This window comes from Tenrec ecaudatus, chromosome 7, assembly GCF_050624435.1.
Source record: "Tenrec ecaudatus isolate mTenEca1 chromosome 7, mTenEca1.hap1, whole genome shotgun sequence".
In the NCBI taxonomy this organism is placed as follows: Eukaryota; Metazoa; Chordata; class Mammalia; order Afrosoricida; family Tenrecidae; genus Tenrec; species Tenrec ecaudatus.
The window spans coordinates 38,433,397-38,446,151 of NC_134536.1; the positions used below are offsets into that span (position 1 = coordinate 38,433,397).

Below are 12,755 nucleotides of genomic sequence, written 5' to 3' on the forward strand. Positions count from 1 at the left end.
ACAGATAAACCCAAAGGAAATGATGACTTCACGTGTCATTTGACCTGCATTGTATGAGGCGCTGACGATATCTTTTCACAGTGACTCCTATAAAGGTGTATTGTTGTGCACAAGTAATTAGAAACCTAGTTCATGGATTTGTGAAAAGTGTCTTCGTTCTCTGAGCAGCAGCCTGATGCATACTGCATATGTAGCATTACCAGCAGCTACTGTTCATTTGAAATTATGTTCCTCTGAAATGTTACCCAGTCTTAATTTTCACTCGACATTTTGGGAAAAAACAACAATCACTATAGGACTAAAGATAGTATCAGCATAATTATATCATGTTTTGGGGTTTTTAAGACAAGTTGACTTTATGGAAATAACTTATATTTTTCTGTTTAATGGAACTGGAATTTTAGGTTCTTACAGCAGAGTCTGAGAAATAAGAGTTTGCAGATGACTGATTATAAGATCGCCCTGTTATGTAACGCGTACTCTACAAATTCAGAATGCTTTACGCTACCCATGGGGGCTCTGGTAGAAACGATTTATGGAAATGGAATTATGAAGATCTCTCTCCCTGGAACAAGCTGCTTGGCTTCAGGATCGATTACTCCCTTACCAATGAACCTCCTAGATTCACTCACAGTTCATGCCAAAATGAGGTAATTTTATTAAACATTGATTGTGATTTCATGACTTTGTGGTGTTTTATGGTAGGCACATATTGTTAATAGTTACATTTGTTTTGTTACAAAAATGAGTTTGGTTTATGTAGGAATTCTAGAATTTACAAATAAAACTAAAGAAAGATGAAAATTGCCATCATCACACCGCTTGCACAGACTATAAAGTTTGTCCGTATTTAGCTTAGATATCTTTTCCTTGGAATAAATATATGCTTTTTTGCTTTGTTTGGTTTGGTTAATTTTACAAGAATGTGCTTATATGTGATGCTGTACTGCTTAAGCATGGAGGCATCTTTAAATGTAAGCAGTGTGGCTTTTTAAAAAGACCAAAAAGGCTTACTGGAGTATGAGTCTACGTGAGGCTTTCTGCTCGAGGCCAGAGGTGAAGAGCGCCTGGGACACGGACAAGGGCTGTCCACCCCGTCCTGCAGGGTTGCTGTCAATCAGAGTCCACCTGATGGCAGTGGGAAGGCTCGTGCTAATTAAAGTTTTGGGAAGTCAAGATTATATATGGGTTTTTAAAGCACTAATCCTTACACTGGATTTGTTTTTCTTGAGATGGCAGACAACCGCAGCTGCACATTTCAGTCTGGGGTACATAGCAAGCAATTCAATTTTTTATAGGAACTCCATAACTTTCTTTGCTTCTCAAGAGCACTGTCAGCATCGCTAATGGTAATTTGTTCAGGTTCCATGATGTTATTCCAGGTTTGCCGTATTGCATTGAACATGATGAGCAGATGTGAGAACCACGACCTATCCCATTCTTTACTGCAATGCACCATTTACTTGAGAATTGACGTGCTCACACAAAAATAATTAGCATCCTATAGTTCTTTTTTGGGGTTTTGTTAATCCCCAAAAATATATAAATGGGCCTGCAGAGTTCAAACCCAGTTGTTCTGGGGTCAACGGAACCATGAAAACCAGATTTAGTCCCAGGTCGAGTAGTGCATTGTGAGCAAGTTTCCTACACTCCTTAAACATACCAAGTGCCTCAATTTAATTTTTCCTATTTAAGTGTAGATATATACCGAATAAGTTCCTCATTAAGTAGAGGAGCCCATGCACTTATGCTAAAATTATATGTGTTTACTTTCTTCTCTTTTGTTTCCCTTCAGCCTTATTCACAGTATTGCTACCCGGGTGATAAAACTTGCTCACGCAAAGTCCAGTGTGGCCTTAGCTCCAGCCCTCGTAGAAACTTACAGTCGTTTGTTGGTCTACATGGAAATAGAGTCTTTGGGCATCAAAGGATTTATCAGTAAGACCAATTTTATGGTGTTTATAACCATTTACCCATTCTCTCATTACAGGCTAACGAGAACAGGCAATAAATAAAGTAAACTATGTAGCATATCTTTCATAAGGGTCTAAATGTTATCGTAAAAAATAAGGCAAAAAAGAAACTAAGAAATGGGAGAACTTACCCAGAAGAGTGAGTTCTTTAAGTAGACTGGGCCCAGGATCTGGGAAATGCAGTGAGCAGGGCACAGACAGACATAGTTACAGCCCCCACTCCCATGTTCTTTGTGTGCGTGTGTCTGCTGTTGGCTCACCCCAGGACAGCAGTGCCCGGCTCTGAGGGCCAGTGGCCTGGCTGGCAGCAGGGAATCTGTACTTCTTCACTGCAGAAGACACATAATAATGTCTTCTGGGCTCTGTGTGGCTTTAAACAATGAATTTATATATATAAGCGTTTTGATTTATAATAAGTTTTCACCAGTGCAGGATAATTTTCATTTTAACCGCCATTATCCTCTTCCTCCCAGATAACTGGGGAGGCAAGTCAAGTCGACTTTCTTGGAAGGGAGAAGAGAACAAGGGCAGGTGTTATGCAGGTTCTATATTTTTTATTTAAAAAGGAATTTTCTTGTTTCAAACACTTGGGCGCATTCACACTGTCACAGTAATTTAAAGAGAGAGCTGAAGGAGTGAAGAAAGAGAATTTTCTTCTTTTTTTTTTCTCGCCCTTTTTGTTTTTCCAGATGAACTTGTGGTTCATTTTGTCAAATTTCAGGAAAACCAAAAACAAACTTGGTATTCCAATTAAGATCTGTATCCCCCCCCCCCCCCAATGTAAACTAAAATCATCACATACATTTTACTCATTGTGACTTTTCTTCAAAAACCTTTCAGTGCATGTTTTTTGTTTGTTTTTGTTTTTTACTAATTTGAGCTTTCAAATGACCTTGTTCCTCAAGGTCAGCTTTTGCCGACTGTCTTCAAGTCTCATGCTTGGGGGATCTTGCACACACTTCTGGAGATGTTCAGCTACCGGATGCACCACATCCAGCCTCATTATAGAGTACAGCTCCTGAGTCATCTGCATACGTTGGCTGCGGTTGCACAAACGAACCAGAACCAGCTTCATCTCTGGTAAGCTCCTTGGCAACCGTCTGTCCTTAAGGGTCATTTGGAAGTTTGCTGGCATGATGGGACTTAACCTTTGACCTCCTAGTCGTCTGTACTTACTTGTCAAAGCCCTGGTTCTGGCATTTGTCTTTTCCTCGTTTCCTGGGTAGAAGAAACTGAATCCAAGATTTTGAAGTAGAAACCGCTTAAGATACCTGGGTCCTTCCTTCAAGATATTTAGACTGAGAACGAGAACTCCCAAGCCTTTGTCATTAATTAGCCTTTAGAATTCTGCTAGCTTTCAATATAGTTCAGATTATGAATAGAGCATCCTCACATTTTAATTTTACTCAAATGAAAATGTAGTTCTGACATAAAAAGATGTAATTTTTGAGATGCTTTATTTCCAGGTAAAAGTTTTGAGTCCTGCAGACTACATATATAGAAAAGTCGGATCTCGATGAAATTCAGCATCTCGGGTTTTAAAAGCAAGTTTCCAAGTCTCATTCTCACACAAAAGAACAATTTTAAAATGTTTTTAATTAAAGAAGGTAGAATTTGTTGTTTACATTTTTTTATTGTAGTGAACTTGGGATTGAATTTTTTTCCGTGCTTCTGGCATTTTATATGCAGCTGTACTTTCCCACGTTTCTTTGTTCTTCCACTTTGCAGTGTGGAGAGCACCGCTCTGAGGCTTATCACGGCGCTCGGCAGCTCTGAGGTGCAGCCACAATTCACACGCTTTCTTAGCGATCCCAAAACGGTGCTGTCTGCTGAATCTGAAGAACTGAACCGAGCTTTGATACTGACCTTAGCTAGAGCAACTCATGTAACAGGTGAGTGAGTATGGACAGAACCTAAGACGGAGGATTGAAGCTTGCTGTAATACTCCTGAGAAACTTGAGTGAGAAATCACTGAAAAGATACTTTGTACTTGTTAAAAACAAACAAACAAACAAACAAAAACCAGCAGTTTTGATCTCCTCACTACTTCCATCTTTAATGTAAGTTCTAGTTAGCTCAGCATTCCATTTTCAGCTTTCTTCTATAATTTTAAAACTGGTTTTCTTTCTACCTTTGGTCTTAAGTGCTGCTTAAAGGAAGTAAATTTGAGATTTGCAGAAAATTTCTGTTTTGGTTATACCTATCAGTATTTATTGTACCAGCAGTTATAAAGAGATGCTTTATGAAAATGTACTAATCAGTTTAAGAGTAAGACTGCAGCCATTGCATGTTCAACATCAATTTTAGGGGGTGTGGAGAAGAAACCTTTACTTTCCAGAACACAGCATCAGTGAGAAGATGTGCCATTGCTTTTGTGTTTGCATCTGGCTTTGTAGATGATGATTGACTTCTCATCTCTGTCTCTGCACTTAGTCTGTTTGCAATGTATTGTTCTAGTTGAAGGAAATAAAGCAAACATAGCTTTACACAGATAGGATGTTGGAAAGAGACTGTGTTAGTCGTCTTTTCATATAATTGTAGTTTTGATATTGTACCCAAATTAGAAAAGTCATAGTTTCTTAAAGATTATTGACAATGTGGAATCTGAAACCCTCACAATGAACTGTTTGGGCTGTTACATTAAATCCCACCAGGCTGTCTTACGTTCAGTGGGTTTGTTTATATCTGTGTGCGATGACTCCACATCACAGGTGGGACGACTGGGGCATATGTCTTCTGTGAGTTAGATAACTTGGCAAATGTTTACATATTTCATTGTGTAAGAAACTTGGATTTTTAAATATCGCTACAAATTTCAGTTAGAAAGCCTCTTAAGTTTTGAAAACTGTTAATCTCATGGGTACCAATTTTCCAGACTTCTAATTTTCACATGAAAGTTCAAATTTGATCATTGGTAACAGATGCCGTCCTTTGTTTTCTTTGAAGTAACAGACTGACTTGGTTAATTTTCACAAACGCTTTCCCTATTCCCTAACTAAGCAAGTCTATGCAAAAACTACTTTTCTGTCAGGTGTCTTTTCAAGTACAATTGTATTCCGTGAGAAAAGTAGTCAGTTCACTGTACAACTTAAAGAAGTACACACGTGCATAGGTACACTGGAATGTTCTATGCCTGCTTCTCATTGGATCGCACCAATAATGCAAAGACTTGTGCTCAAGGGTTGAGAATTGATCGTTTTTACTACCTCAGCAAAGACATTCTTTAAGTGAAACTTCCTCTCAGCCCCCGCAACATACAGTGACTCTGCATGTAGTACAGTGCTGGGGCCAGCAGCTTAACCCACCAATGCTTCTGTGCACTCACGGCACATCAGTGCAGTGAAAATTCTGATAATACCTGAGTATTATTATTTAAATAGCTTTGATCTGATTGTCATCTTTCTTAGAGGAATCCTGGGGACACCCGCAAGTTCTTAGACCATCCATTGAGAGCTCTTTTTAAAATCGATTGTTGAATTTAGTAACTTCCGATACATTTGTGTTAACTATTTGGTTGCACCTCCATAAATTTACAGAGCTACCTGCATGCACGAATTCCGAATCACATTTTTGCTGGAGTCTATTGTTGTGTGATGACTGTGGTACTTTTGAACACCAGAAAAGACATTGCCTCTCTTAATTCTATTCCCTTGACTCAGTCAAGTCTTAGTAAATGATGTAAATGAGCAATCCTGGTAGGCCTATATCAGCCACACACACACACACACACACACACACACACACACACACACACACACACAAAAGAGTAAGACTCGAAATGTCTTTTATCACCTTTTCATTAATTGTGTACGTGTTTACACCTATGATCATTCAAATCACTCATAAACCTAGAAAAGTTAGGGGTCTCAAGGGGTACTGAACTATGAAGCACACACCAGCCAGATTCCTTTGAGTGTATAATTTGTTTTGTGATTTTTGCTCCAATAGCTTTTACAAATTGTAGGTACCATCACTTACATCTAAAGTTTTTCTGTTTGTCTGTTTTTATAGATTTTTTTACAGGCTCTGATTCAATTCAGGGGACTTGGTGTAAAGACATACTTCAGACCATCATGAGTTTTACTCCCCATAATTGGGCTTCACATACCCTTAGCTGTTTTCCAGCCCCACTACAGGTAATTTGATCTTGAATGGTTTCTAGAATGCAGATGAATTCTTCCTTCCATTCTACAGAATTCGTTTTAGTGATATCTAAAACAAAAGTAGCATTGGTTTCCTTTGTTTTAAATATATAGGTACTTTATCTTTTGAGTTATTTCTTGCCCAACCTTGTTTCTGAATATTTAATTATTACAGTTCCATCTAGTGGAAAATAACTTTCTGATATTGAGAGCCTTACACGTTGCCTGAAAAGCTTTGTTCTGTGAGAACTGAGATGGGAAGAAAACCAATTCATCATATTATCCATAAATTATGTGCCTCTGCAAATAATGTGTCCTTACATATAACAGGTGTAAATAACGAAGGAGATCATTTCTGGCATAATCTGTGTTAAATTGCTTAGAGATAAAGACCATATAAATTTGGTTATTTGTAACATGGGTAAAGAATAATATTTCTTACTGCCTAAGGAAGAATATCAAACAAAGTACAGAAAGACTAGACAACTCCAATCCCTAATAAAATCTTTATCACAGTCACCTACACTGCATGTGCAGCTTTTAAATCAATGACAAGTCTTTAGCCATTTCTTGCACTAAAGTAGGCTAAGTAAGAACTGAACACACCTGTTCCGATTACCTACAAATTCAGCTTACAGAAACACTTGGGAGCAGGTCTGTTCATAAGCTGAGGACTCTGTATGTAATCCACAAATCCAATAGTTTACCAAGAAAAGAACAAGTAGCCCAGTCACAAAGTGACCAGAGGACTTGAACAGACATTTCAACAAAGAGAACGTTCAGGCTACCAAACATGAAGAAATTCTTACTGCCATCAGCCAGACACATCAAAGCAGTATAGGATTCCATTTCTTCCCACAAGGGTGGAGAAAGAAACTCTCATGCTGTGTAGTAGGCTGTGCATTCATTTGCTACTGCAAGGTCTGCTGTTAGAAACAATTAGCTTCTCCACAGGAGAAAGATGAGGCTTTCCGCTCTTACAAAGGTTTATGATCTCAACCCTACAGGGAGGAGGGGCACTTTTACCCTGCCCTGGGGAGTAGCTCTGCACCAGGCTGACTTCGTGACTGAGTTGAGGACGGCTAAGATCAAAAGGTTACAAACAAGAAATGTTGGCAAGGATGTGGAAAAATTGGAGCACTTTTCATTGTTGGTGGGAATGGCACGGCCATTGTGATGAGCATTGTGACCCTGAGAATGGCTGGTGGGTCAGGTGTTCACTTGTGGTTCAACCCCATCTGTAGCTCTGCGGGAGAAAGGTGATACTTTCTGCTCCTGTGAAGATTTCCAGTTCAAAGCCCGGTTAGTCGGAATCCACTCAGTGGCAGTGAGTTTGAGTTTGGGTTTGCTGTTGTTCAACCGTATGACCCAGCAGCTCCACATATAAGTATGTACTCCCAAATACTTGAAGGCAGAGATTTGTACTCTAATGTTGATTGCAGCTCTTTTGGATTCGCAAAAGCCAAGGGTGGAAGCCACCGCAATTCACAGCAGATGAGTAGGTAGACAAAATTTGTTACATATGAGGGATTTCCAAAAGTTTGTGGGAAAATGAAATTAAACAGTAGTGGATTTTTTCTTGCTAAGCCCCCTCATGCACAATGAAATACTCGGCTCATAGGAGAAATGAAGTATTGATACATGCTTCAATAAGGATGAGTTTGCAGACATCGTGCTGAGCTAATTCAATCCCCGAAGGACCAATATTGCCCAAAGAACAAAGACTGCATGGCCTCACTTACAAAGACAAGAAAGGGCAAATGTGAGATATCTAAGCTCAGTAATGGTTAGGGGGAGGCAGGGCGGAGATTTGAAGGGATTATCCCTGATGGCTTAATGATTATACCTTGAGCTGCTGACAGCAAGACCAGCAGTTCAAAACCACCAGCTGCTCCTGGGAGAAAGGTGGGCTTTCTACTTCCATAAAGAGTTACAGTCTAGGAAACCCCTGGGAGCAATTCTACCCTGTCCGCTGTGGTCATTCTGAGTTAGAATGGATTTGACAGCAGCACGTTTGGGTGTTTCCTAAGACAAGGGAAGGGAATCACGTTGATTTAGGAGCAGGGATGCACATCTTATCATTGTGGTTGCTGTTAATAAGCCAGCACTTGTAAGAAGTTGACTTGACAAAAGTTGTGTGATCCATTGGCGGCGGTGGCCAGAAAAAAGAAAAAGAGTTGCTGCGAAAGCTTCCTATTTAACAACCCAATAAGGACATTTCTTGCCTGGAAGCTTAGGGTCGGTCGTGATTTCATGAGATACCCTTGTAAATTGGCCAGATAACAGGCTTAAGGCTTCTGTTGAACCCCTAATTCAATGAGTCTTCAAAGCTTTCAAGTAAGCGGCCGCCAAAGTCACAAGCACCGGCCTCCCCTAGTCATTGGAGCACTGGGGGAAGTGCAGTCGGGAAAAGGAGGAGGGTTTGGAAGGTGTGAATAATTGGCTCCATGAACAACTCCTCCCTTGCAATGGAACCGGAACTAGATGGTGTACAACTGCTGTCGGGACATTTTGATCCGATCCACAAGTAAGAGCCTGATCATAAAGGAGGAAAGGCAGAACAGGATTTCAAGTGTCCATGTACTTCAGACTTTGGGGAGATGTTGAAGTCGGTGTAATTCTGAAACTGGCCCAGCAATAATTTTTAACCCTTAAACCAAAAATATCCCAAGTCTTCTTAAGAATGAAGGATAGTTTGGCTTAAATAATAAAAAAGATTTTCCTTGAGCATTATGCTTTTGTAAGAGCTATATGGGATCAAAAGGGGCCCTGGTGGTGCAGTGCTTACGTTTTGAGCTGCTAATCACCAGGCTGGCAGTTCAACAGCACAGCTTCTCTGGGAGAAAGATCACGCTTTCTACTCCCTTACAGAGTTAGTCTCAGAAGCCCAGAGGGCAGCTCTACCTGTCAGAATTGACTCGATGACAGTGCTGTTACTACAATGGAGCCCCTGGGCCATTGTCAGCTGGCCAGAGGCAGAAACCCTAGTAAGCACACGTCGTGTGTTTAGTTTGGGATTGGTTATTACTTTAAAAAAAAAAATCTCTGCACATCAGAATTGCCTGGACAATTTGTTGAAGTACAGGCTGCTGTACTTCTTAGCGCTACTGCTGCTTTGGGTCAGGGGTGCGGTTTGATCATTTGCACTTTTAACAAATGCCAGGTAGCATTGATACCACTGGACTAGGGACCAGGGAACTACTGATCATGGATTTCCCCGTATCCCACTGCCGTCCAGGTGGCTCCTATTCAGAGTGACTACGATTTTGGTGGCTTTGTAAATGTTTAGAGGGCCAGCCTCGTCTGTTCCAGAGGACCTGGTGGGTTTCACCTGCTCACCTTGCTGATAGCAAGTGCAGTGCTATCTGATAGCTCCAGCGGTGTTCCTTTCCTAAAGAGCTGGTTACATTGGCAAACGTCCGGCAGTTTAATAGGAGAGCTTTGGATGCCAGTTACTGGGAACTTCTCTTTAGGTCAGGTGGGGAAAGGAATCTTGGAAGTAATTTAGCCAGATCTATGAAGAAATACAGGCCTTGATTTTTGAGACGACTGACTTTTCATGGTGACACAGAGTTTATGAGTGGCCGAGCCAAGAATGGAACTGTGTCCTAATTCCATGTGTAGTGCACTTAAAAAAAAAATAAAACCATTGAAATAAGCGGCTGGTCTTCCTTTCAGGCTTTCTTCAAACAGAATAATGTACCTCAGGAAAGCCGTTTCAACCTGAAAAAGAACGTGGAGGAGGAGTACAGGAAGTGGAAGTCCATGAGCACCGAAAATGACATCATTACGCACTTTTCTGTAAAAGTCTCTCCTCCTCTCTTTCTGTGCCTTCTCTGGAAAATGCTTTTGGAAACAGACCACATCAATCAGATCGGCTACAGGTGCGTCCGAAGTGCAAATCGGCTTCTTTCTGGTGAACTCTTTTGTCCGTGCAGCAATTAAACCTCTTCCCTTCGTTTTTCTTTTCTTCTGCCGTTCAGAGTGTTAGAGAGGATTGGAGCTAGGGCCTTGGTAGCTCATGTGAGAACATTTGCAGATTTCCTGGTCTATGAGTTCTCTACATCAGCTGGGGGTCAACAACTCAACAAGTGCATTGAAATTCTTAATGACATGGTGTGGAAGTACAACATTGTTACGTTGGACAGGTTGATTCTCTGCCTGGTAAGAAGAAATGCCTTTCACGGCTCATTCTCTTTCTGATAGGCCTTGTGCTGATGTAGGAACAGTGCTTATAAAGATTTAATGCATTGTTCGGGGGCCCTGGTGGCATGGTGGGTTGTGTGTTGGGCTGCTGCCCTCAACATCAGCATTTCAAAACCACCAGTCACTCAGCAGGAGAACGATGGGACTTTCTAGTCCGTGAGAGCTTACAGACTAAGGAACCCACAGGAGCAGTTGGACTCTGCCCTCGTAGGTCATTATGAATCAATGTCAGTGAGAAGTATTGCTATCTGAGAAGCTAGAGAATCCCCCATGTCTTTGTGCCTTTATTCAGTGAATACCAAATATCTACTATGTTCTCTGCCACAGGTAAGACAGACTTTGAAAGTTGAGCAATTAGGCTTTTGAAGTGATTCTGGATGGCTCTTGGCAGGCAGTAGTACCAACATAACCATTTTTGTTTTCTTTGGAAACCCCAGTCTTAAACTGACCATTTCTCATAGGCTCCTGATCTCCCTCAAGTCTTTCCTGCCTCACGCTGATGTCTATTTTAGACCTCATTTTAACACACTGACCTGGGGGCGGATATTCTGCACATTTTTTTTAACTATTGTGGTGATAGATGGAGTGACTTTATCAGTTAATGTCTTAGCTGTGCTGCATAAATATAAAAATGATTATAATCCAGGAGAGGAAATAAACCCATAAGCCCCAACAATGAAATAATAAGATAAAGCAGTGAGGAAAACACTACCAGGTGTCTGTGAGAGCGCACATCTTTCTGGGTAATGAATGGAAGGTGAAGGACAGGTTACATTTCAAAACAAGAAAGATGAACATTCCAGGCAGAAGGAATGGTGAGGGCCAAAAACAAGCAAGAAATGTTTGGGGAAAGCCACACGGTGGGTTTGGGGTAGACTAGACACACAGGAGCGTGGCAGTGGGATTGTACCATATTAAAGTTTAGTCTGGAGAGTGGTGGAGAAGAACCTGCGCTGTGCTTTGGCAAAGGTTGGCCGTTTCATAGATTTTCTTTCCTTCCAAGGCCATGCGTAGTCATGAAGGAAACGAAGCCCAGGTGTGTTACTTCATCATTCAGCTGCTGTTACTCAAGCCAAATGATTTTAGAAACCGAGTCAGTGACTTTGTGAAGGAGAATTCCCCAGAGCACTGGCTGCAGAGTGACTGGCACACAAAGCACATGAATTACCACAAGGTACGTTCCGGTTTATGCTTCACCTGATCTGGGTGACGGCACACTACACTTTTTACCTCATTGATTGAGGTGTGTTTTCTGTGGTTCCCTACTTTCTCTCTGGTCTGTGTATGAGGGGACTTCAAAAAGTTGGTGGGAAAATGGAATTAAACGTTAATGGAATGTTTCCACCACATAGAAAGAAGTGAACAAGCTCACCGACTTCCTGAAGGTTCCAGTTTCTCCGATATTAAGAGTAAACGAAACTGCAGTTTCATTAAACAGGGGTGCTTGTAGCACACAGTGAATTAAAGTCTAACAAAGCATCATTTAAAGTGTTCCCTTAGAGAAAACAAATTTATAAACAGTATTTTCAGGTTTATTTTGCTCATGCAGAAAAAAGTAAAGCATGCCTTAAACGTTTGTCATCTCTTCATTTCCACAGAAGTATCCGGAGAAGCTGTACTTTGAGGGCCTGGCAGAGCAGGTTGACCCTCCGGTACAGATCCAGTCCCCCTATCTGCCCATCTATTTTGGAAATGTGTGTCTCCGGTTCCTGCCGGTATTTGATATAGTAATCCACAGATTTTTAGAGTTGCTTCCAGTATCCAAATCACTGGAAACGCTACTGGATCACTTAGGAGGCTTGTATAAATTTCATGGTGAGTTATTTTGTATGTTTTAACTTAATCTAACAACTTAATAATTACTGAAAGGATGCTGGACATAAACAGGAGGCAGTAGTGGTGCTAAAGGTCTGACTTTTTTTTTTAATCCAAGTATTTTGAAGGTAAGTGATGGGGATGATGCCATGAAGTATAAAATATTGTTGTTACTTGCTACCTAATAGATTATGACTCACAAGAAAGTGTAAAAGTCATAACATAAGCTTGAATAGATAGAGCACAGCAAAAAATATTTAATAGCCAAGGGAAGTGATATGTACGCGATGCCTTCATTCACATGATGCTGTTGTTGGGTGCCATGAAGTCTAGTTCAACTCACAGCTACCCAGGTGGCAGAATTGAAGTGCCCTATAGAGTTTTCTGGGCTCTCTTTACAAGGCAGATTTCCCTTCCGTGAAACCAGTGCATTGGTTCAAACCTTGAACCAACTAAGTTAAGCTCTTTGAACCATGAATAGCTCAGCTCTTTGAACTGTGGTACCCCTAGGACTTGTCCTTGTGAGGTGCCCCCCAGTCAGTTTTGACTCGTAGCAACCTTACACAGCAATGAGAAGCACTGCCCAGGGATGCACCACATTATCAATTGCTGCTGTGTT

At 41.0% G+C, this 12,755-nt stretch overlaps 1 protein-coding gene across 3 annotated transcripts in view; it reads left to right on the top strand.

Annotated features, from left to right (window-relative positions):
* The window catches only part of MED23 (mediator complex subunit 23), a 56,426-nt gene that overhangs the window by 27,695 nt on the left and 15,976 nt on the right, over positions 1-12,755 (top strand). For all 3 annotated transcript variants that reach the window (XM_075554539.1, XM_075554540.1, XM_075554541.1), the window contains 9 exons: positions 405-650; positions 1,796-1,938; positions 2,879-3,053; positions 3,702-3,865; positions 5,985-6,109; positions 9,794-9,999; positions 10,099-10,279; positions 11,325-11,495; positions 11,920-12,136. In XM_075554539.1, coding sequence (XP_075410654.1) covers positions 405-650; positions 1,796-1,938; positions 2,879-3,053; positions 3,702-3,865; positions 5,985-6,109; positions 9,794-9,999; positions 10,099-10,279; positions 11,325-11,495; positions 11,920-12,136 — 1,628 coding nt within the window. The remainder of the gene's footprint in view (positions 1-404; positions 651-1,795; positions 1,939-2,878; positions 3,054-3,701; positions 3,866-5,984; positions 6,110-9,793; positions 10,000-10,098; positions 10,280-11,324; positions 11,496-11,919; positions 12,137-12,755) is intronic.